Raw genomic sequence first — 24,723 nt, forward strand, 5'->3', positions numbered from 1 at the left:
TGTCATTCTGTCAGTAGAAAGCATCACCAGCCTGGAATAGGACTGGTAATCCCACTGACCTATATGGTCAGGGGGATCATTTCAGAGTGAGCATCAACGGAAGCAAATATATTGTTACAATGATGATATACAATTTGAAGACAAAAGTAACTAGTTTAAAGTTCTGCTCATTGTGTTGTAACTGCACAATATTTTCTTTCCATAGCAAACAAAAACAGTGCACAGTATGCATAAACACTGGACAAATACGCACATATATTCACACATATAAATTAATTATGCGCACACATGGATTGACAAGTACACATGTACCAGCTGTGTACCACACATGTACCATCAAAATGCACACACATCTACCATGCCATGCAAATGGGACACACAAAGAAAATTACAGAAAAATATAATATTAGGAGAATCTTAAAATGACAGATGTTTATCTCTCAGACACACTCAAGTGCTACAACTGTATCCAGAGACAGAATTAATGTATTTTAAAAATAAATATAATATTTTTTACAATTATATATATATATAAGTGTACATACAATTTAATGAGAAATAATTTAGTGTGATTGTGAGAAACAAATTAATTAATACTACTACTACTACTACTACTACTACTACTACTAATAATAATAATAATAATAATAATAATAATAATAATATAAATAATAATAAATAATAATTATATAATAATACAACTTTCTTCAACATTATCTTCTTTGTCCTAAAATACGTCATTCAGTGCGTGTCCTGAAGGGGGAGGTGTTGTCTCGTGGTTTGGGGCATTGCGCCAGTAATCTGCCACAGAAGAAGTCATCCAGCTTCTCGAGGAACTATGGCGGCCGCCTTGAGAGGAACGATATTAGCGCTGGCCAAGGTGAGTGCTGAGAGGATGCTGACAGGATAACAGGCTTATTACATCTGTTAGAACGGAGAAGTGAGGTTTGTCAAACTCAGGCAAAGAGGTTTTATTCAGCTGTCACAGAAACGGCAGAAAACTTCAACTTGTGGCATATGTCTAATCAAGAGCCCTCCTCGGAAAATTGACAGACACACCATAGCAAAGTTTAACAAAAAATAAACAATAAAACGTTTTCTTCTAACTTTGGTGGTCAATAGAGCAGAGTTATCTTCCTGTATTGTATCAGTTAGTTATTAAAAGTATCTCGGCCGTTCTGGGATATCCTATTAGCTTTATTTATTTGCTAATTGTTATATAACTGGAGAACATCAAAGTAACGGTTCAATCTTAATTTTCAACAGTCGAAGGTTTTCTTACCTGTTTCAAGGTTGGACTTCAACGTCACACCCACGGCCACACCCTTCATCCCCTCCTAGCATCCAGCTAACCTACCCGGTCACCCACCCGAGGCTTTTTTGGATGATGATGATGCATCTCATAAATGACTTAAAACACTAACATTTGTGTAATTAGCACATTTGCTTAAATATGACACGTCAGAATCAGATTTATTGGCCAAGATTGTGTGCACAAGCAAGGAATTAATTAGAGTTTGTTTGTTTGTTTTTTTTGTGGGAGAAGATGATCCCCAGTTTCACCGTCAGTTGTATTTAGTTGTTAGTACCGTAATATAAAACAGCAACGTTTTTCTATGCAAACAGAGAATTTGTGCAAGTATCCTGCAATCATATGTAAATCATTCTTTACATCTTGCTGTTTCTGAACATGTTAAGTCACATAAGAGCTTCATATATTTAAAATGAAACGCAGAAAGGTTAGAATTGTTGGAGTTGCTCACTTTGGAAACAACCCTCCTGGGATTTGAGTAATTCATTGTAGGGGAAACAAAAAGGAAAATCCCAGCTTCCCCCCCCCCCCCCCCCCCCCCCTTTTTATGCTTTGAAATTTGCGTCTGTGATAGTGGAAAAATGTAAACTATTGTTGACATTTCTTAGGGCCTGGGAGGCGCCCGCTTGCATCAGCTGGTCTCTAGACCTCTAAGTGTTTCTGCAAGTCTTTGTGGATCCGAAGCCCCACCTGCCCGTGCTGATAGTACCTTCAAAGTCACTATGATTCCAGGTGATGGAGTGGGACCTGAGCTGATGACTGCAGTCAAGGATGTCTTTAAGGTACAGCATTGGAGTAACGGGCTCCTCTCTCCTGTTTCCATATAATGTGCAGTCAGAGTCAGTGATATTAACGTTGAGACAGTTTGAAGACAAAAATTCCACAGTTTCATAGGTTCATACTGGTGTGTCTTTAATACAAATTTTATTTGTCCTTATCTTTAGGCAGGTGACATCCCTGTTGAATTCGATGAGTTCTATATCAGTGAAGTGCAGAACAGGGCGTCTGATGAAAGACTAGAGAAATTATTGGACTCGATGAAAAGCAATAGAGTGGCTATTAAAGGTAAGGTCCATTTTTCTGCGGCACTGCAGTCACTAAGAATATGTGATTGAAATGTGTAATAAAGTAGGTTCCTACGGGTCTGATAGAGCATGAAATGTCATCCACATATATTTCAAGTTTGGATCAGCATAGAAAATCTGTTTGTAGACTTTAAAAATATTCATCCATCCAATCACACTTGTTCCAAACTCTTGCCATGAATAAAACAAAGAATAGAGTTGACATCCAAATCATGTTCACTTTATTGTGAAACGCAACAGATTTTGAATTGTTTTCCTCTCATTTTACGGGGGGAGTGTAGTAAATATGTTTGAACTCTGACAATATGTTTTGTTACCTCTACCTAAGGATATTGTTGCTCTTTTAACTCTTGTCTTTGCGAAAGCTTCTTCAAGATCTAGATCCGCTCAGTTGTCTTTGAAACATCCTGTAATCTCCGATCTAGCAGCTGGCGCTGTTGTAACACTTAACGCATTGTCTCAGACATATTGTGATCCACTTGAGCAGAAGGGAGGGAAAGCAAGGCAGGGATATTTAAAGCACCTGTAAGACCAGCGTTCTCCTTCAGCTGCCACTGCGCTGCCTGGTGGCTAATGGTGAGCTGGTTTACATTTAACTGGGTGTTTGCACTCTTCGTGACGTTACTAGCATGTCATTTTTATTGGACTGCCAGCATTTTATCTGAGACTCCGATTACACAGAGCAGCTAAAACAGTGACACCTTGGTCAACGTAACAGAAGCCTTTTTCATGTATAAAGCGCTCTGAACTACAAATAGCATAAATCTAATAAACACTGCTTACAACATATTTTGCTCTAAAATATTGTCTGAATTCATGTGTGTGATTAAGTTGCACAAAATAATCATGATACAAAATGTTCATACCGTTACATAGCAAAAGTGAACTTTAGCTGAACCTTATTAGGTTTTTATTGTTTTAGATATTTTTTTTGCGCTACTAGCCTTTAGTAGATAGTAATCCAACAGGATTGTGATTATGATTTTACTTGCATGATTAGATTTTTTTTGTCATATCCATCCATCCATCCATCCAAATATCTGCTGTAACTTTATAATGCATAATAAACTTTAGCATATCTGCTTTTTATGTTTGTTTGTTGTTGTTTTTTTTTTGTCAACTAGGAAAGATTCACTCACCAATGGAGAACAAAGGGGAGTTGGAGTCTTTTGAAATGAAACTAAGGTAATTACATAGACACTCTTTAAAAAAAAATTTATCTGCTGTGTTTAAAAATTATCGTACGTCTCGGTTGTTTCCCCAGGCGCACACTGGACCTGTTTGCTAACGTGGTCCGTGTGAGCAGCCTGCCCGGCTACAGCACTCGCCATAACAACCTGGACCTCGTCATCATTCGCGAGCAGACCGAGGGGGAGTACAGCTCCCTGGAGCACGAGGTAAACAGTTCCCCTTAGGTCTACTGCCGCCAGACAATCTGAAAAATTCTAACAGGAAGGCTGGATTTAATATCTGTCATAAAATGTTTGATTCCTCTATTTCAGTGTTTTAGTTTTCTTTTCTCTTTCTCCAATTAAAACCATCACCGTGTAACTGTTCGTAGAGTGTGCCCGGTGTGATCGAATGTTTGAAGATCATCACCAGAGAGAAGTCACGACGCATCGCCAAGTTTGCCTTTGACTACGCCACTAAGACAGGTCGAAGCAAGGTCACAGCGGTTCACAAAGCAAACATCATGTGAGGGCATCTTTAGGACAAATTAATTCAAAATTTGAATTAATTTTTTTTGTCTGTTGATTTTTAAAACTTTGTCAATTGCAGTGATAATTTGTGCCACAGTTGTAGCAATGTCCATCCTTTTCTGTTGTGTTATTCCAGGAAACTAGGCGATGGGCTGTTTCTGCAGAGTTGTGCAGAGGTGGCGGAACTTTACCCCAAAATCAAACATGAGAACATAATCATCGATAACTGTTGCATGCAGGTATTTACACCCTTAATATTTCACCCTGCTGTTTTTATGTGCGTTATTTCTCTCTACCTCGCCACACTACAGTATTGCCATGGTCTTTGGTGTTGTATTTTCTTTCATTTTTTTTCAACTTTAATTTAAGATTTACTTGTTTCATTCTTACAGCTGGTTCAGAACCCCTACCAGTTTGACGTACTGGTCATGCCCAACCTGTATGGAAATATCATCGATAACTTGGCAGCAGGACTGGTTGGAGGAGCCGGAGTCGTTCCAGGGGAAAGTTACAGTGCAGAATATGCTGTTTTTGAAACTGTGAGTTTCTTGAATAAATCAATTCCTTCTGTTTGAGTCAAAGTTCGGTGAGTCTGTGACGCGTCTGTCACATACACTGTAGGGGCAGAAGCTAAACATGCAAGAGTTAAAGTAACAAATTGACCTGCGTTGTTTTTAGATCAATTAAATTCCATCATCAACATAGAAGTAATATGCAGAAAACTATCCTAATTATTTTCAAAAGCAGCGACACACAGGTTCACCTTCATAACAGAAATGCGGCTGGTTTTACGTCGCAAAATATCTAGCAAGAGCAATAGATGAGAGTAAATTTACTGTGGCACGTTTTATTGACACTATAGACCAAGAGCTGGAGAGATTTGATGTGAGACACATTCCACATTCTTAGATGAAAAGCTTTCTAAACAATAGATATTATATTTGAATAAACAATTTTAAATCTGGTTTAATGAAGGCTCCTAGTGGTGAACCACAAGGTCCTATGCTGGGCCCTAAAGATTAAAGTGTAAATGCATAAGTCTAAAGTTGTCGACTTAAAGTTTATCTGCTTGTTATCAAACTTTTATTTTCTACTCATTTGCTTTGACTCTACAAATCCTGAATCAAAAATAATTATCACGCTATTCATTCTTGCTTAAGGGTCAAAATTTGTTTGACGAAAGGGGAAAACGTGGCATTAGGGACAGTTTGTATTACTGCATTTTCATTGGTTGCTTCATTTCCTGCCTTTTTTTTTTTTTCCTTCAGGGAGCTCGCCACCCCTTTGCGCAAGCAGTGGGCAGGAACATCGCCAACCCCACAGCAATGCTCCTCAGTGCTGCTAACATGCTGAGGCACCTCAAGTGAGTTTCCTAATCTATTTATGAACAGCCACAGAACACGTTGTTTCCTGGCCTGCCTGTTAACTTTTCCTGTATTCTGCTGCAGTCTGGAGTACCACTCCCAAATGGTGTCAGAAGCTGTCAAGAAAGTCATCAAACAGGGAAAGGTAACATAGTTGTTTGTGGTACTCGCTGAGTTTGACGACTTCATGCTTATTAATGAAACTCATGCTCTTTAAATAACATACTTTTATGCTCCAATTTGCAGGTCAGTAACTGAAAATGTTATCTTTCCAAGCATCCTGTGCATATAGTATTCCATAAGAATCAAATTCCAGTCTATGTTTTGACTGAGCAAGTCTGAACAGTTTTTTTTTTTCTCTGATCAGTTTGTGGTGTAACATTAGCAGTTCTTGGTCTGCAAATTTAACAACCTTACTAACAACTTGTGTGTTGGAGAGCCTTTGATTCACTAACATCTGTGTCAGGCCTGCTGGATTTCTATTATGCTTTATTTTTCTAACATTTTTATTCTCTGCTGTTCGTAATTATTATCCTCTTTCAGGTCATATTTTCTGTCCATGACCTACAGGTTTAAGATACAAAGTAAAGTGCAAGCAAAACACCCATAATGACCCAATAACACAAAATAAAGTAGTGAATAATAAAACCCATACCACTAAATTAAATAAATGTTGGTGGTGATAATTCATATCTATATAGTTTGTTTTTCTAACGGTATAATTTAGATTTAAATATATTGCTTGTTAGACTTGTTTTATAATTATTACTTTAATATTTGTAAATGTAAATTAATAACCTCCACAAAAATTGTGCCATTTGGGAAAACAAACTGCAATCGTCTCCAAATATTGAGCTTCATTTCTTGAAACAGAAACTAAGATGTTACCAGACAAATTGGTCCATGTTATTTGAAAAGAAACAGGCCAAGAATCTAACCCTGGGGTGTACCTGGATTAATCAAAAAAAAAAAAGATATGTTCAGTGAAACATCCTCCAGGAATAATGTGAACAAAACTTGAATTGGCATTAATTTAAATTCACTGAGTGCCTTACTAAAGGCCACAACTTTCTACAAAACTTTACAAAAAGTTGGTGAAATACTTTTTAGCTGCCTCACATTTGGTCATTAATGTGTGCTGAATTCAAGAAGCATGCTACTGTGACGGGTACAGCATGGTGATACTGACTCCCGACAGCATTGCTCGTATTTGATGCACTCATTGCAGCTGTGCAACCTCCTCCAACACCAATTCCCACCACCCCAACCAGCTGTTTTTTTGTGAAACTATTGGCAAATGTCAAAACCCTTAAAAAGCTGACCTTATGTCATCCGTTTGCTCCTCCGCTTCTTTTCCTGTCACTCCCATCTGTCCCTGCACCCTCTGACCTCTGTGTGTCTGTTGTTTGCATACATGTGTTTTGTGCACATCCTAGGTTCGAACACGAGACCTTGGCGGGTACTCTACCACTGGCGACTTTGTGCAAGCAGTAGTGGAGAACCTGCGACACCCACCCACCTAATAAGATCCCACCTTCCTTATGTTGCCTTAAATGTGGACCTTGATCCTAACATGACCTGAAGGCATGTTAAGACTGAAAACCCTCCCCACTTCCATATTGTGTCCCATATGTGTTACTCTGCTTTGACATTAGTGGCCTCCAATGTTTATGTTTTATGTGTGTGTGATTGAGCCGATGTAAAAGCAGTGATTTGTGACACTTTGTGGAAAAAACAAATACACAGTTTATGCAGATTTCCATCCCATATTTTTTGTCTTCTGTTTCCTCTCCCTGCCTGCAGTCCCTTTACCGCCATAATCACTCTCAACTTTAGCATTTCCATTATTTTGGGTTATATTAATAGGTAAACTTATGTTACAGGTTTAATCTGGTCAGTTCCTTGCGATTTTTTTCTAAATGGACATAATCTAAGCTGCTATATGAAGGTTGCCTCTTTATTATTTTCCCAAGCCCGTGGTAGAAAAGTCTTTTTATTTCCAGACTTTTTTCCAGTTTGTAAAGGATTAAAATAAAGGTTTTTTTTTTGCCACATCATAACTATATTTTAACATTTTGACTTTCAGTACTCTGTTTTTTTTTGTTCTGTTTGAGAATCGGCACAAACACATTCCAAAATAAAATGACAATTTTAGAGGTTTTTTTTTTGTCCATCTCTAATATATGGTGGTTTAAACATTGATATTTTCATTTGTTTTTACAAACAGTATAAAAGCATCAGTTTACACTAAATGTTTAAAAAGAAAAAACATTTTCATTTTAATTAATTAGAATTCAACTTTATTGTCATTGCATGTCACTAGTACAAAGCAACAAAATGGCAAGAATCTTAGATTTTGAAATGAAATAGATCTACTTTAGTTCACATGCCATCAAAAGGAATCAATGTTATGTTATCCAAGCATTTTATTCAAATAGTTTGCACTCAGATGTTCTAAATATAGTTAAAAAACATTTTTTTTTAAATTCTGAAATTTGGTATATAAAAAGTACGGAGTTTTGATGTGGAAAATGAATAGGAAGCCTTTGAGTGTCGCTACATTCATGGTAACATATGGGATATGTTTGTGCTTTTGTAGACTTTTCACTTTAGGTTTATTCATTATATTGTAGCTTAGAAGGGCAAAACTTCCCGTCAGTAATGAAGAACACATAACTTAGTAAAAAACCAAATAAAGTTCTAATTGATGTAAGGGAGATACACCTTATGCAAAAATCCATGCTTCCATCATGTTTCTATTTCTACTGTCATGAGCTACATTTTAACTTTGCTTACTGATCAGAAATCTTTTTGTGAAGCAGCTAGATTATTACATATAATGTCATATAATTACATTATATATAATAATCATATGTAAAGTACACACACATATATATACATTTATATATATGTCTACATAAAGTGCATTATTCATAATGTGCTCTGTTCACAGAACCTTTACAAAAACGGACTTAATTCACTGTATTTTTATTCAGGCTATTGGTGCTTCCAACATTTCTACTTCGATGTAATCTTGCCCGATGAAAGCACCATAGGCTGAAGAAAAAGCACTGAATTAGTGTCAAGATCCATGGAGACAGCATTCCCCTGATGTAAGATTCCCTTGAGATTTTATTTGTCAGCGTTCATCGTTCTCTGTACAAAAGGCACCTCTCTGGCAGGTGATATTTTAACGTTCTTAAAATATCACTTCCATAAAACTAATTTATAAGAATACATAACCTTGACTTGTCAACATGTTGACGTATAACAGAAATGTAAAAGCATAACGAAAAGATATCATGGCATTTCTCCATCGGCACTTGACTAGCCATGTTTTTGGATTTTTTTCCTAAACAGAACTCACAGAACAATATATGTATGTATGCGCATTCTCATTTTGACGAGTGACAGATTTCAAGTTTATATCTGTCGGCTTGTGTTTGGTGACTGCAGCTTACAACAGAAGAAAGCCCCACATTCAGGTCCTCTGGATGGCAAAGTATCACTAAGAATGATTTTAAATGCAAAAATGTTTTGTCAAGGCCTACAGAATCATGGGAAACTGCTGACTTCACTGTAAAACAGCAGCGTCATTGAAACCACACGTAGGGTAAGTCACAAAAGTCCCTCGATAAAGCAGTTAACCACTCATGGTCAGCTGTTTCCAGCTTTGTCAACGGCAAGTTAAGTGGAAGGAAATAAAGGCTTGCAAGAAATGCACTGCAACGTAGCCCAGAGCAGGGAGATGTACACTACAAATATCTAAACCAACAGGAACACTTGAAAGGCATTGCTCTGTTTCACAGCTTTGATGGACAGACACGTTTCCAACTTATCAAAAAATTGAAGAGCGGACGTTTTCCCTGCAGCGACATTTACTCACTCGTCCTGTTCGGCTTGCTCTGCGAGTACAGTTACTGTATCAAAGGCTCTCCGACATGCAGGCCAGGACACTGCAACGTGGCCATGTGCTGCAGCAGCTGTGCACATGGTAACACGCTGTCCTTATGTTTGCGGCAGGTGCGCACCGGAGACCTGGGGGGCTACTCGACATGCGATGAATTCACCCGGGCCGTCATTGCTAACCTGCCAGTCATAGCTGTGTAAATGCAAATCTGTCAGCTGCTGAGACACACGCACACATTCTGTTTTTTTCTTTGCCTTCTGTCATGGACTGTGCACTGTCTCGGCAATGTACTACAAAACACAGAAAATCTGCACCACTATGTTCACAAAACATTGTTTAAAGTGGCATTTTGAAGAAAAAACAATAACAGTTGCAAGCATACATCATCTACGCCAACCTTTTGCTTTCTCAAAACTGTAAAATTCTGCCTAATGGCTTTATTTCAAGTCACTAAGCAGCAGTCAAAACGTGATGGATTTATACATCTGATTATTTATTAACGGCGGTTTTTAGCATATCGCTTCACTTATGGCGAAATGTGAATAAAAAATGAGATGTAACAGCAAGAGTGTGAAGCAGTCTCATGACTCTTAATGGAAACCTGATGCAGTATTTAGTGGTATTAAAGGTTCATCACAGCCATGGGTGGCTTTGGTCAGCATGTGTTTCACAGGAGCAACTAGAACTTACTTATTCCTCTTTTCCTGACACATGCCGATCAGGTGGAGCTGGAAAGTCTGCCGTGTAGGAGTCATATGAGGATCTTTGTGTTAGTCACATGTGAACAATGTTTGATGTTGCTGTCGCCCAGCAGGATTGCAGAAGTACAATACCAGACAACAAGAGCTGGAGAGATTCACACGGATTACGCTGTACTGTATTGCAAACATATTGATCGCCAGTTTTCAGAATGTCTTCAGTAGTTCGTTAAACCTTTTTACCTACTGAAATAGTAAGACTAACCCAAACTCAACTTAGATAATCAGCTTTTAAAGACTTCCTTAAATATACTTTTTTCTGTATGTTTTATCACCTGGAAATTACTCATACTGTATAAGTTTGAATCCCGAAAGCTTTTAAAGAAGATGCATTAAACGTAGATTCATACAAAGGGTGTTTTTTAAGGCATTTAATGTTTTTTTTTTTTTACCATGGTTTTATTCAGTAAAACACATAGAATATTTGACAATTAGACAACATTTTACTTACTCTTTAGCAAGTATTCATTCATCTAAAGCAGGGCTGTCAAACTCCAGTCCTGCAACTTCTAGAATCTAGATGTTCCTCTGCTGCACCACACCTGAATAGAATAATTAGGTCATTAAGGCTCTGGAGAACTGATCTACACAAGGAGGAGGTAATTAAGCCATTTCATTCCAGTGTTTTGTACATGTGGCACATCTAAAAACTGCAGGACGGCGGACCTTGAGGACTGGAGTTTGACACCTGTGATCTAAAGCATTAAAGCAGAAGAACACGAATAAGAGTCTGGCTCTCAAACACATTCCATTCAAAATCCTGTAATATAAACTACTTAACTACATTTATTTATTCTTTTTATGTTACTAAATGTAAAGGTTTTGGGGGAAAAAAAAGAACATTCCTAAGCAAAAGTAATCAACTCCAATAATCTAATACAAAATGCTGATATACTGGGCATCTCAAAAGTGTAACATCTTTGTTGCAATTATAGGCTTTTGCGAGATAAAGACATACGATCATAATAAATTAATTATTTTTATTGTGTCGTATATGTTGAAAATTTAACTGACAAAGAGGGAAGTGTAAAATGAACAAAAAAAACCCCTCTGACTTCTGGGTTGCAAAAGTGTGCATGCCCTTTTAATTCAAATAAAGCACCTGTGATTCAATTTTAGTCTCATTTGGTTGAGTAAATCAGAAGGCTGTGTCTTTATCAAACTGTTGCCCTCACTTTCCCAATCTGGTTGATTTATTGCTCAGATTTTCTGTCAGATTTAGTTCCGGACTTCTGTAGTTTCTTGGGTTATGATTAGCTGATCTGAATGTATGCTTGCACTTAAATAAACTAGTTCTCTTTACTTTAGCGCACCAGACCCTGGCAGTTTAATAGTTTATTCATTCAACAAACAGCCTGGCACCTTCTCCTTCTGCTGGTCACCAGCTGTTGGGGAATGACATCTTAATCTTCAACCAACATTTGCAGCAGCCAGTCAGAAATGTTGGCAGTGTTGGATCATGCTGGCTTGAACAGCAGTTCTAGCTGGGGTTGAGATCAAGACTGCAAGCAGATCAGCCCATCTTCTCCTCTCCCAAATTCTGGAGATATTCCCCAAATAACCCCAGAGCAAGCTCAGCCATCTTGGACGACATACAGTAGTTCAGGCCCTAAAAATGGATAGATATCTGTTTGCTACTGCTTCCAGAAACCTTTGTTGATGTCTCTCTGCACTGAGAATGACTCAGGTGATGATGCCTTGTTGTTCCATTATTGGAAATGCTGACCCCACATCATCATACTGCCTCCACCAAAAGCTGTCGCAAAAGTATGCAACCGACATACAACCCACAAACGCATACTCCTTACAAATGTGTCACCATTGAATAAACAGGGGAAATAAACAGAAACAGAATAAACGATTAATTTCAAGCCATATATGTATATATATTCTCAAATTATAATTACTGGTATCCTTCTGCGTGAATAAATACAGGAAAAAAATCTTGCTAGATGTGCAATAAATGTTCTGGGACATGCCCCTGCTGAGCGCTGCAGTATGCTGCGTCCAACACGAAGCTCTACCAGCAGGGGGCGCTGCCTGGTATGGAGAAACAGATTGGAGAGGAGTCGGGGCCTGGCCTGGGAATTTTTTTTTTTTTTTTTTTTTTTTTGCTCTCCTTCCCATTCTCCCTATGCAGACAGACACACAACATGGCGGACTAGAATAGTCGACCGACGCGCCCGGATACAGCGGATAAACTGTGGGGGTTTTACCATCCAAGGAGGCAAACAAAGGAACCTCCGACCGGACAGCAGATCCTGGAGAACTGGTGTGCTTTTCAGGGGGAGCCATCTTTATCTGGATTTAGCAGGAAAAACTGACTGCGAAGTGTTGGCAGTGTGTCCCAGGTTGCGCTTTCCCCCCAACCCCGCTCACACTCCTCTCTGTTCCCGGGGTGTGGAGACAGGGGCCGGGTTGGAAAAACGTGGAAAGAGAAGGAGCGGATAAAACCCCCCCGTCCCTTCTCTCCCCTCTTTTGGCCATCTTTTCTCCAGGTACGGGTTCCCATCTGTGCGCCGCAGGACTCGTGGTGAGTTAACTTGTTTTTGTTGCGCAAAAAAAAAAAAAAAAGCCGAATCCCCACTTGTTACAATGTCGCTGTGTACGAGCATGTTTCCTCTCGCTGCAACACTGTATCACCCCACAAACAAGCACTTTGTGCCCCCCTCCCTCCCCAATCCTCCTCCTTTCAGGCTCACAGAGAGCCCCTTATATGTCAGTGGAAATGGACAAGAAGCGGGCTTGAGTTTAATGGTTGTAAACCGTGAACATTTCAGAAGTAGCTCGGAGGCAGGGAGGGATTTATTTATTTATTTATTTATTTATTTTAGCAAAGGGGGCTCTCAGAAAGGGGGGGCTCAACTCTTGAGTGCGACAAGCTATATAGGAAAAGAGAGGCAGAAGTGGGGTTGTTGTGCCAACACGGATGCGGTTGCGGTGGCACGGGAACAAAGAGGAGGGGGGGGGGGTCTCTGGACTGGCTCACTGGAAAGTCCGCTGTATTGATCAATGCTTTGTTATTACACATATAGAGATTGAGGGTGGGGAGCTTAGCTGGGGGTCCGTGGGTGGAGGAGCTGTGGGTCCTCTTCGTGGGGTTAGGTCGTCACCAGCATTCAAATGTGTTCTCCATCAAATCACTGCCGCTTCTTCCGATGCTGGCTGAAACACTCCGCCTCCCTCCCACCCCCCCTTCTTACTGCCTCTCCCAAAAGTTTTAGTAATGATTAATACCCTCCTCTCTGTCAGAGTACTGGGTGTAACCGAGCAAATCATATCAGTTTTATTTTTATGAATTACTTTGCTTTCAGTTTGCAGAAGCTCTGGGTACAGAATATGAGGGAGAAGGAAAGAAAAAAAAAACCCCAAAACAGTCACCAGTAATGGCAAGTCAAACTTTTTTTTTTGCCTCGCAAAAGTATTCACGCCCCTTGAACATTTCCACGTTTTGTCACGTTAAAAGCACACCCGTCACTGTATTTAATGTGGATTTTACGTGGTAGACCAATATAAAGAAAATTAATACATGCTGTGCATCTGTCTTCAGCTAAATAAAATCCAGCTGTTCAGTGAAGGCCTCAGAGGTTTAGACCAAGGAGAAAGTTGTGGAGAGCTTTAAGGAAACCTTAAGTTGCAACTGCAAACCTAGTTAAACCTGCCCGTCCACGTAAACTGGCAAGTAACTCACAACTATCATCTTGTCACTCTTTACGGAAGAGTTGAAGGACGTCACCAAGAAGGTTTCTTTGCAGTTCTCCACAATCCAAGTAGGCAGCACAACAAACACGTCAAAGAGTGTGCTCTGGTCTTGCAGGACACTGAAATGAACTTTGCACCCTGATGAGGCCGTCTTCGTGGCAGACATGGTGGTGGCAGCATCAGCATCATGCTGTGTGCATGCTTTCCTTCAGAAGTTACAGTGAAACCGGGTTACCGTGGAAGAAAGTAGGTCTGACGATGCAAAACATTTGAGCGAGGAATGGCGTTTCAGCTTACAGTGAGGAAAGCGATCCTAAATGTACAGCTGAAGCTCCGATTAAACGGCTTGGATCACAAGATATTCAAGTGTTTGAAAGGTTCAGTCAAAGTCCAGACCTTGCTCTCTCGGCAGGACTGGATAAGAATATCAGTGTGTAACGGTGAAACACTAGTACAGGCGTATCTAAAAGGACATGTAGCTGGAATTGCAAAAAACAAGTGGTTCTACAAAGTATTCACCTGGGAGTCTGATTACAAATGAATGGCACGTTTTGTCAGATTTTTATTTGTATAAAATAGTCGAAAACCACTTATTTCCCTCACACGTCCACTACAAAATACGCTCTCCTTTTTTGTGTTGGTTTATCTCATAAGGTCTCAATGAAATAAATTCAAGTAGATGTAAAATCGAGACAAAATGTGTAAAAGTTCAAGCCGATGGTGCGGAAGTTCCCAGCAGAATCGTTGCATCGATGCCAGGAGGAATCCCTGACTTGTCATATCTGCCGCCCGGATCTCAAACCCCCAACATCTGGTTCGGTTCAACACACTGCAGCTCATTTATGCGATTTCCTCGCTCTGCCTTTTTGTCCACACCAGCTTCACGGAGGTCGTGTCGTCTTTGCGGGGTCCAGTCGCAAAACTCGCAGCCGCACGCCCTCCCGACCCGTGTGACTCCATTTCTCAGACCCGTATCTTGACCTCTGCTCGTCCGGCCCGAACACGTTCGCTGCTTTCCCATAGAAGCTGTTGCGCCACGTCCACTTGTCACGCAGCACCTTGTCATCGGCACTAAATTGCAGAAGAGAGAGAAGTGCGCCTTGCCCGTATGACACAGGGAAACAGGGCTGTCATCATCTACTCGGCTATTTTAAGGAAACCTGAGTTATTTCTGACTTAGGAAGCTGAAAGCCTTTCAGTGGAGGACTGACTGATACTCGCATCACACTTTACAATTGTCCTAGTTTCTAAAAATAAGAAGTGTAGCTCGGAAAAAACTGCCTCGTGGGATTTCTGTGGGAGATTTCAGTATGTAGATTACGTCGGTGTTGTGAAATGTCACAATTTCAGGTTTGTGGCACAATATTGTGAGCTGGCTCTTTGGGTGGGGCTGGAGGGATGTTTTTGTTTCCACCAATAGGCCAACAGGTTTTTTAGTATGAAGCAGCACTGCAATTCTGCTTTTTACACAGGTACAAGAAATTGATGCGTGTTCATTAGTGATTGATCGACGATGAACAGAATCAAATGCATGGTAGGAATTTATCCAGGATGATTCAGCTTTGCTCTGTCTGCAGTTGTTGTCATGTTGTTCCGTCACACGATGAAGCAAATCTTCATACTTTTGATATGGCGGGAGTTTCATGTGATCTAGTTAAAGTATCAAATTCTGGTTTTCGTCCTTCTTTCAGGGCTTTGTTTAGAGCAGCGCTGATTGACTTTTATCATATATTGACTGTGAAGGAAAATTAGTTGTGTTACTCCTCACCTCTTAAACCAAGCAGTTTACAGTTGGTGCCAGACTTCACTTGATTTCAATCATTTTTGAGAGCCATAGTTGGAGAATATTTATATTTCCCTATGTCTTTTAAAAAATGGTCTGATAAGAATTTACCCTACTGGAACTTTTTTTCTTTTAAGTCTAACTAGAAGACACTGGGTTATGAAACGCTGCCAAGACATGTTTTTTAAAGTTGAGCTTCTGATTCTTGTCTTTTTGATTAGTTTTCCTTATCTTCCTGAGGAAAAGGAGGGGACATGTGCAGTGGGATGTTCACTGCACATCATCGCTGTCACCTTTGGGTGATTTTCCCTTTTTATATAAAACCTAGGCTTGCTGAATTACTACAGCAAGCCCAAGTTAAACAGCTTCTTCTGCTCCCTGTTTAACTGTTAATTAAAATGTTTGCTCATTGCTTTTATTAATCTTAACAAATACTTGCTTTTGTCCGTTCTGAACCTGCAACAAAACATTTTTCTTCCAGATTTTCTTGCTTTTTCTTAATGAGATCTTCAACTTTTAATTAGGATGTTAAGTGACATGTTGAAGTTGCAAAAGGGCAGCAGTGATTAGACAGCAACAAGTTATTCGGGCCTTTTACTGAGTCAGTACGTAGCTTTTGATTCCTTTAAAAACCATCTCACACGGGAGAACAATGCCAGGAATCCGCTCCAAATTATGAATGAGAGCTTCATTGAGCATGAGGCATTGTTTTTAAATGTAGAGTTCAGACGCGGTGAGTCACAGGGACTGCGATAACTTTTGGAATCTGCTGAAGAAAACTTAAAACAGCAGTTTTACTCCACCATTTTTCTTTTTGTATTCCCGCAAAGAAATAACTGTTGGAGACAATATGAACTATAATAATAGTAGAACTGTACCATTACCACTTTGTGTAGCAATAAACACTGAAATGTACTTACATTAAGTTATTATCTATTTATTTATTCAAGTTTTCCTCTAGAAAACTTGCGTAAAGCCCGGTGGTTGGGTGCTAGGGCAGTCATTCATTCAGCGGCTCGCCGTGTTTTTGATTTAAAAAATGTTTAAAGTTGACAGGAAATTTGAAAATATCACTTGATAATTATGTGTTGTTAAAAGTTTGGAAGAAGAATACCTGAACACCAACTATAAATCCTTAAAATGCAAACATTTAAAAAGACTTCAAAAAATAAGCAATGCTTAGCCTGGTGGAGGCGCAAGTAAAGCCTGGTGACCCGCCAGGCTTATAATGCTTATAATAATAATGTTATATTATTAACAGCAAAAGTTTGCAGAAAACAGAAATGCAGCAAGCAGGACTTCCAAAGTTTGTTTTTCTGTGTCTGTGCTCTGTCCCGCCCCCATTATTTCTATCCAGTGGGAGCAATGATCATTACCCACATAGCTTCGTTTACAAATTATAGTCCGTATGCTAAATGTTTCACAATGTGAAAGCGAACTGCAACAAATGGAAGAAAAAAAAAGTTTGCTTTTGGGCCGGACCAAAGGACTTTCCTGGTGAGTATACAACGCAAATGATTGAGTCCAGGACAAAATTCATTTACTAAAACCTCTTTTTAGTTTTAGTAATACTAAAAAGAGGTTTTAGTAAATGGGAACAAATGAAACTCAAAATTTGAATGAATTTTGGCTACAGTCACTCTGCAGGCAAAAGTAGCCCAAATCTGGCTTTCTAGGCCACGTGTGACCCATTTAATCAGACTTTTCTGTCACTCTGTGTGACACACACTATACACTGGAGGAGGCAGGAAGCGGCATAATCAAGTGTAAACAGTGGACAAAACAAGCCTGGCAGACATTGGGACTGCTTCTCTATTTAATCGTGTCGAACAATGCTAAGTACAAGCTAATTACAGCAGGAGTCCGGTGGTGTTCGCATTAAAATCATAATGTAAACATCCACACAAAGAAAATCGGATCTCGGCCAAAAACAAAACCAAGCATGAGGTTCTGCAGTGTGAAACCAGGCAAAAAGTTTTTCACGCTCGCAAACAGTGAAAGTGAGACTCTGTTGGCTCCCACAGTTTTCTGTCTGTCACAATCTGACTGACGCGTGATTAACCGGAAATACTTTGCAGCATGCCGGAATTCAAATTATCAATGAGTCCTATCAAAGCAAAGAGAAAATATGCGACATGGTTGTCCTGCAGAAATTTCTGTTGTTTTCTGTTAGCTTAGGCTAACTCTTACTCTACACAGGGACAGCTGTTAGAAATGCTACCAATGCTAAGCACACCAATTGTGCTTAGCGTTAGCATAAAATGCTAAAGATTGCCTAAAATGTGAACTCTGGCATGCTTTCATGTTCGTTGTAAAATATGAAAATCCTGTTTAACAGTTAGGCTGTGTGATGACTTTTGCTTTCACATCACATAGTGTGACACTGCCTCCGGTCCTTTGACAGGCTTCGCAAGAGTCCCATCTAATTAAGATAAAAGATCACTGTAAATCAGAACCTCACAGCAGTTATTATTTCTATTTTTAATGGGTCCTGTAGAAAAAATTATTTTCTATTGATATGATGGACTTTTATTATGTTTTATGGTGTGCACAAAGAGAAAAATTTAAAAAAAAGTGATGCAATTTGTCTTGACATTCATATAGAAAACTGTTTCATAACATAAAGGGTTTTACTGTATTTATCGGTTTTTAGAGACGTAGACAGATACTGATCTGTAACACTCTGCTGTTTTGGGGCGGGACGGGGGGAGTCTTAGTTCGCTCTGAATATTTTATTGTCAGAGACCAAATTTTCGGCTTATCCAGAAAGTAGAAAGAATATTTTGTCATTTCTATTTCTGAAAGAGGAATTCAAAACCTCATCAGCTGGTCAAAGCTTTACAAAATCAGCCATCAGAGGTCAACTATGAATCTTTTACCTGTACATCTCTAGCTGGTTTTAAAGTTACGATGTACATTTAAAGGACTGCGCATGGATTTCAAACAGGTTTGAGTTAATATAAAGATTCTGAACAGAGAAGAAGCCAGGACAATAAAGCCACCTAAAGTTGCCATGTTGGGACTGCATTCCATGTGTTTCTGAACCCGCACATTTTGTTCATTGTATGAAGTAAAATGAGATCCAACATCCGGTTTGAGCTGCATCTAGAAATCGGTTCTGGTGCTTGAGTTTCAAAGGGCAGAGGTGATTGTGAATCAAGTTTCATTGTGGCCCGGGAGCCATCGTTTTGGCTTGGAAACCCAGTTGAAGGTCACAGTGGCTTTTGTGGGGAGGCCATGGGTTTGCGCCTTTAGATCCTCTCTGTGTCCAATGTGGGAAAGCTTGAGAGGCCCCTGGCATCTCCTGTGAGAAACCCCACAAAGCAGCAGACACGGAGCAGAGCTTCAATGACTCACCAGTCTCGCTCATTAAAACAAGTGAGTTTTCTTGATCCATTCATTCAGCCTGATGGGCCAGAATCATCATCACAGGCTTAATAAGAGACAGCGCGGTCACTCTCGCCCTTGTAATTAGCCGGAATAGCAGCCCCACGCTTTTCGTCATCTTTTTTATCAACTCCGCCAGCTCGTGAATGAAGCCAGCGGGAACACAAACCGCACCAGCAGGGAGTAGTATCCCTCAGAAAGGGAAGTCCAGAGGATTGTGGCTGTTGTATGTGGCACCAGGGACATATAATCTGTGGTCTGTTTCGGAGCAGGAGTCCTCGCAGGCCTGAGTTAGGCGTACTTCGGTCTCCTGTGAAGAGAAGCATTCACAGCGATCCTGTTGCCTTAGACCCCCCCCCCCTCAGTGAAGACATAGAAACAGTATTAATATGCCATGAATGGAGACAGACAGACAGGCATTATCCAGCGCTACAGCAGCTAGTGGAGCAGGATGCCTTGTAAGAAAGCCAGAGGAAATATTTCTCTGCATGAATGGTAAGTCCCTTTGATAAGAACTGCTTGTGTCATATCGGTGAGGCGATGGAGTCAGCCCAGCCTCCATCTCTCCTGAGGACTTTCAGTACATTGTACTTTGTCTTCCAAGTGATCTTAATGTAGATCGAAAACCCTCAAATTTTCAAACGCAGGATTTTGTAAAGCTTCGACTTCGACTAGTGTCTGATTTCTGTTTGAGACGATGCAATATGAAGATGTGAGGATCGTCTTAAACACTTTTCTAATCTTCCTGCTGTAAGCAGTGAAAAGTTATTCATTTTATGAGCAGGGGTAACATCACATTGCTTTTCTGTCTACAATAATATTTCTCTCTGAGCCTGTTTAAACGGAAGACATGGCTCAAAATCCAGTTTCCATTGAGCTTTTTTCATGTTTGAACTTGATCTTATTTTTTTTTTTTTTTTTAGCTCTGAACTATGATAAAAATGGGTAGAGTAAAACAAATCTGCTTCCTTTTGTGACAACATCTATACAGTTTCTGAAGTCTGGTAGTGCATGGTGGGCTGTGATTGGGAATAATGAGTAGTGTTGGGCTGTATTTTTCTCTTTCTGCTGAATCTCATTTAAAACATGACCAAATGTAATCATAAGCAACAAGAAGTTTTGTCTCCAGAGATCCGTAGAACACTTTAGGACTCTAATCCCTTCAAATATAAATTTTAACCAAATTTCACATACGGTACTTAAGTTATTTACTGCATTGAAGATTTTGTCACAATGGGGTCTAAGGTGACAAATAAATCCACAGCAACCAAAATCACCACATTTTGAGTGCGGCCACCATATCAAAAAGCATCCTGCGCTGATCCCAATGTCGTGGCCTTTTTGTTGTCATGGAGATGTAATTGGACTTCCTTTATATTCGTCCTTTAAATGTTCCTTTTACTGCGTGAATGAAATGGGACGGGAAGAGCCAGGCCCTTTCACAACTGTGTGATTGCTCTCCAAAGAGCCAGAGGAGGATTTTCATCAGCCAGCGGAGCTCATTAAGCACGAGAACCCCCACAGCAGCGTGAACCTGCCGCAGACCGTTCTCTGTGTCGTTGATGAAATTACCATGATACAGGAAATCTTAAGTTTTTCACTACTTTTAGAAGATGTGAACATCAACTGTGTTATCTCACATGGATCATAATATGCAAAAAACATAAATTCTTCTTGAGAATTTATGATTAATGCATATTTTCTGATCCCCCATAGGAACAATTGTGGGACATGAGTAAATTTGCACATTAGAATTTACCAACCATTTTGGAACATGTTTTCATTTGAAAGGTTGATCTGGACATAGCAAGATAAAAGAAATTCGAAGCTCACATGTTTTCTGACTGCCAGGCGGTGGAGGAATTGTTTTCAGGAGTCACAAAAAGAAGTTAAGCATTTTAAGCTCGCTCTCCGATTCACTAAATTCGTGTCGGGCCATTAAACTCCCTTTCACAATACAAAATAAGCCTATAAACATCTACTTCTTACAACTGAGAAAACCTTCAAATAAACTGAAAAGACTTTTAATCGTTTTATTTTGTGTTGCTATCAAGCTGTGAAGAAAAATCGTAACTCAAGTAAGCAAAAAATTGGACAAGGATGCATCCCTGCATTTTAAATTGCAAACAATGATTTTTTATTTATTTTTGCAAACAAAAGGGTTTGATTAATGGCACTCCCTTTAGCAGATGTCTAAAATTAATAATGTTGATGGCAGAGATGGGAGAAAACAGCATAAATCACTCTGCTAGTGACCGGAATCAGTTGATTTTCAGATTAGTTTGACTTTTTTTGTTCTTTCGGAAACTCCTCCGACCGGAGACCACTGACTGAGCTCTAACCTGCTAATACTGCCTTCAGTTAATAACTAAAAATAATAATAACATAAAACAAATGCTCTCCTGTGCTTTCTTTGTTGTAAATGTCTTAAAACTATCACGCTCTTGACATTTTTATGAATTTACAATTGCTGTAAAATCATATAGATTGTAAGATGGAAGTATCTGTACAAATAAAACCCCGAAGAGAATTACGGAACTGCTCATTTACCCCTTATCAGATGACAGCTTAATAACTTTTGTCCTTTTATTTTACAGCTCAACAAAATGCAATATACTCCGAGATATATTTTTCTTTAAGATTATTTAAAAATAAATATTTCCATGTTGGTATACTGCCATGATTGAAAATTAGTACACCCTGGAAATGATTGTGTGTTTTTCAAGCACAGCTTAACACATGAATGTTTAAAATAACTTTATAAAATATAAAAACAAAATGTAACGCATTTCAAATCTTAAAGCGATTTTACTTCTGGTGAGCAACAAATAATTTCTTCTTAATGTGCCTGAACCTCACCGCAGGCGCCAGTGATGGGAACGCCGTCAGTCAGTATTTTGATCAAACGTCAGACGTTTAGCTTGGCGTACCTGACTGTTAAAGTGAAACTCAACATTTTGGTGATAAAAGATTAAAAAAGATCTCAAAATAAAAAAAAAAAAAATTGTTTAAAACTAATTGTCAAAAATAACCCAAAAGGTTCAAATAAAGTAACCGTTTGCTGTAACACATTCATGTTTAAAAGTGGCACAGCTTTTTCCTTCCTCCTTTTCTCTACAACCTCTCACTGATGCTGAAAATGACAGACATTTCTTCTGCCCAAGCAAATCCTGCCCCAAAGCATAGAAACTTGTGTTATTGTCAGCATTGCTTGTTGGCACTTATGTGCTCAGTGATCGGAAAAAAAAGATTGGATTTGTAATTTATGAGGGTCTAGTCACCGATCAGAGCCGGTCAATCATAACATCAGCCAATGATATCTCTGTATGCGCGTCTCATTTCAGTTCATGGAACTCCGAGTTGGACTCAGTCATATATGGCTTTTTAAAAAAACTTTTAAATGAAGCATCTTCACAGCAAGACAGAAAGATGCAAAAACTGAATTTTAAAAAATGCCGCAAAAATGACAAAAACTTTTTTCAGCAGTTCTGGTGGAATTAGCAGGAATTATCTGTAAATACTTAAAAATGCTTAAGAAGTAGCACGTCAGGCAACAGCTCTAAAATATTCTGATTAATACACGTCGCTTAAAATTATTCCCTTAAACAGACTTGAAAAATCAGGTTTTTTCTTTCTTATCCATTAAAGCCATGAACGTTTGTAGCTTAATAAGGTATATCATTTAATGCATAAATTAAGATAATCTTGTAAATCCTTGCTGTGGTATTCAATCAGCTTCCTCTGTTTAAAAAAAAACCTCCAGTAGTATCTCTTTTGCATTATGTATTCTTTAGGAATTGAAAATCTAAATCAGTCAAAATCAGAATTAGCAGGTCGGACCGCAAAACCTCTTTCAATCCTCTTTGCTGCCTATGCACAGTGCTGCACATGAAATCTGCTGCAGAAGTCTCTATTATTTTTACATCGGTACCAGCGGATAAATCCCCTGTAGTGACTTAGTTGTTGGCTGTGCAAAATGCTTTAAAATAATAATAATAAATTAAGGACAAAGCTCTGGAAAGTTGCATGGAGCTAGTGTAGTTAAATAAATGCAGACAGTTCTGTTATTCTAAAATGTTCTCTCTTATTATCTTTCTACCGTCTGCGGTACCATTAGTTACGCATCAACTATGGATTAAAAAGAGTAACTCAGTGAATAAGTATACAAACATCCATTTAATCAATGCTTTTATTTACTGCCCACCCTCCGTGTGAATTGCACAAACACCAAGAGTGCACCAGAACCTAAAAGTGTCCCAGATAGAAGCACTTCCCCAATCCCTAATAAATAAATGATGTCCTCCATCAACGTATAAGACGGCTGAAAAAAGATTGCCTGCATTTACGCTCACACAAACTGGAATATGACATCTTCTAAAGAGACCACAGCACATTAAGATTCATCTCTGGGGAGAGATACTCTTGGCGCTACACAAGCTTCTAGATGGGAGGGGGAAACAAAAAAAAACAGAAACCCTCCCGGGTCCGAGCAGCATCTGGGATATAGAAGTTAGCAACAGGATTGGCACATACCTTTTAACACCAACGCATCTCTCAGCCTCAGCGCATTGCACACCAGAAACAATGACTCATGGTCCCTTATGAAAAGGTGACTGGAAAAAAAGCTTGGTGGTGACAACACCCATCTGTGAGATTGAGTTTATCCTGACACTCTATAATGCTAATTTGATGAGAGGTCAGTTTGTAGAGGTGGATAGTAAGAGTTGAAAACTTGTTATGAAGTACATTATTTGTCTTTCAGGGACAGTACCTCCTCTACAGGGCTTCTTTTTACACAATTCTTATAAATGCTTTTGTTTAGTTAGAATATTTGCAAAGTTTTATACATTTTGCTGGTTCATTTTAAGCTAAAAAGAGTCAACATGTATGTCGGCATAGAGCAGATTTACAGTGGTATTCATTCATATTCATTTTATAAGACCAAGTTTAGTGGACATGCTGATGAAGTATCCAACCAGTTTTGCTAAATCTACTTTAACTTTAAAAATAATAGTCAGACTCAAACTAAAGAGTTAGGAAAAATAAATTTTTAATTTGAGGACATGTATTCAGTGGAGGATAGAAAACCCTCAGTTAAGAAATGCATCCCTGTTGCCACATTTATTTGGCGCCCTTAAATATATTTGTAGAATGTGGTTGAAACTGGTTTCCATGGCTACTCTATTAAAGTTCTTATGGTTAGTAATAGCTCATTAAAATGAAAATACTATTAAAACAGCATGTCATAACTGTGAATATTTGAACTGTTTTTTGTGAACTAATTTGGTTTCTTTGTGCAAAGCAACTTAGTGTAATCATCCAAAATAAAACTAGAATGCCTGGAAAACGTACTAATTTTTTTCCCTATTTATGTCAGAAGGCGTCCCTAAAAAAGTTTCATATTAAGAAGTATGATCCGCCGCCCAACGCTGCTGTTCTTGAATTCCTAATCCACAGTTTCAAATGCATGAGGGGTTGAATTGTTTTCTGGATGGAGACAGTTGTCGGCTAAGTGGAGGCATGGGTTAGTGATGGAGAATTGGAGAGCAGCAATTGGATTTGTAGGTTAATAGCATCCTCATTGACCACATAACTTGCTCAGCAGGCCCAATTGGTAGCTCCAAACGGAGGGGGGGAAAAAACACACAAAAAAAAAACAAAACAAAGTGTAAGCACCACCATGAATGAGCTCAGTTCCAAACGGCAGAGCCTCAGATTCTGG

At 39.1% G+C, this 24,723-nt stretch overlaps 2 protein-coding genes across 3 annotated transcripts in view; both read left to right on the forward strand.

The window, feature by feature from the left end:
• Positions 1-773: 773 nt before the first annotated feature.
• idh3b (isocitrate dehydrogenase (NAD(+)) 3 non-catalytic subunit beta) lies at positions 774-10,482 on the forward strand. 2 transcript variants are annotated; one of them, XM_032550458.1, is made up of 11 exons: positions 774-880; positions 1,921-2,094; positions 2,257-2,377; positions 3,522-3,582; positions 3,662-3,794; positions 3,959-4,092; positions 4,234-4,336; positions 4,490-4,636; positions 5,366-5,460; positions 5,546-5,606; positions 9,485-10,482. In XM_032550458.1, the coding sequence occupies exons 1-11, from the start codon at positions 839-841 to the stop codon at positions 9,569-9,571; spliced, it is 1,158 nt and encodes a 385-aa protein (XP_032406349.1). In that variant the 5' UTR covers positions 774-838; the 3' UTR covers positions 9,572-10,482. The 2 variants fall into 2 exon arrangements, with proteins under 2 accessions (XP_032406349.1, XP_032406348.1); XM_032550457.1 differs by lacking the exon at positions 9,485-10,482 and adding an exon at positions 6,898-7,228 and having other exon boundaries at positions 775-880.
• A 1,794-nt stretch (positions 10,483-12,276) lies between these two features.
• ptpra (protein tyrosine phosphatase receptor type A) overlaps positions 12,277-24,723 on the forward strand; it is a 34,010-nt gene continuing 21,563 nt past the window's right edge. Inside the window, exon 1 of the mRNA XM_032550456.1 lies at positions 12,277-12,662. The gene's annotated coding sequence lies outside the window, so the exon portion shown is untranslated. The remainder of the gene's footprint in view (positions 12,663-24,723) is intronic.

Source organism: Xiphophorus hellerii, chromosome 20 (genome assembly GCF_003331165.1).
Source record: "Xiphophorus hellerii strain 12219 chromosome 20, Xiphophorus_hellerii-4.1, whole genome shotgun sequence".
NCBI classification, from domain to species: domain Eukaryota; kingdom Metazoa; phylum Chordata; class Actinopteri; order Cyprinodontiformes; family Poeciliidae; genus Xiphophorus; species Xiphophorus hellerii.

What these genes read in the sequence shown, in the direction of transcription:
- idh3b (XM_032550458.1), top strand. Translation starts at nt 839, where the DNA reads ATGGCGGCCGCCTTGAGAGGAACGATATTAGCGCTGGCCAAG. An exon ending in GTTCACAAAGCAAACATCAT is followed by an intron (nt 4,093 to 4,233) that starts GTGAGGGCATCT and finishes GTGTTATTCCAG; the next exon opens with GAAACTAGGCGATGGGCTGT. An exon ending in TCGATAACTGTTGCATGCAG is followed by an intron (nt 4,337 to 4,489) that starts GTATTTACACCC and finishes TCATTCTTACAG; the next exon opens with CTGGTTCAGAACCCCTACCA.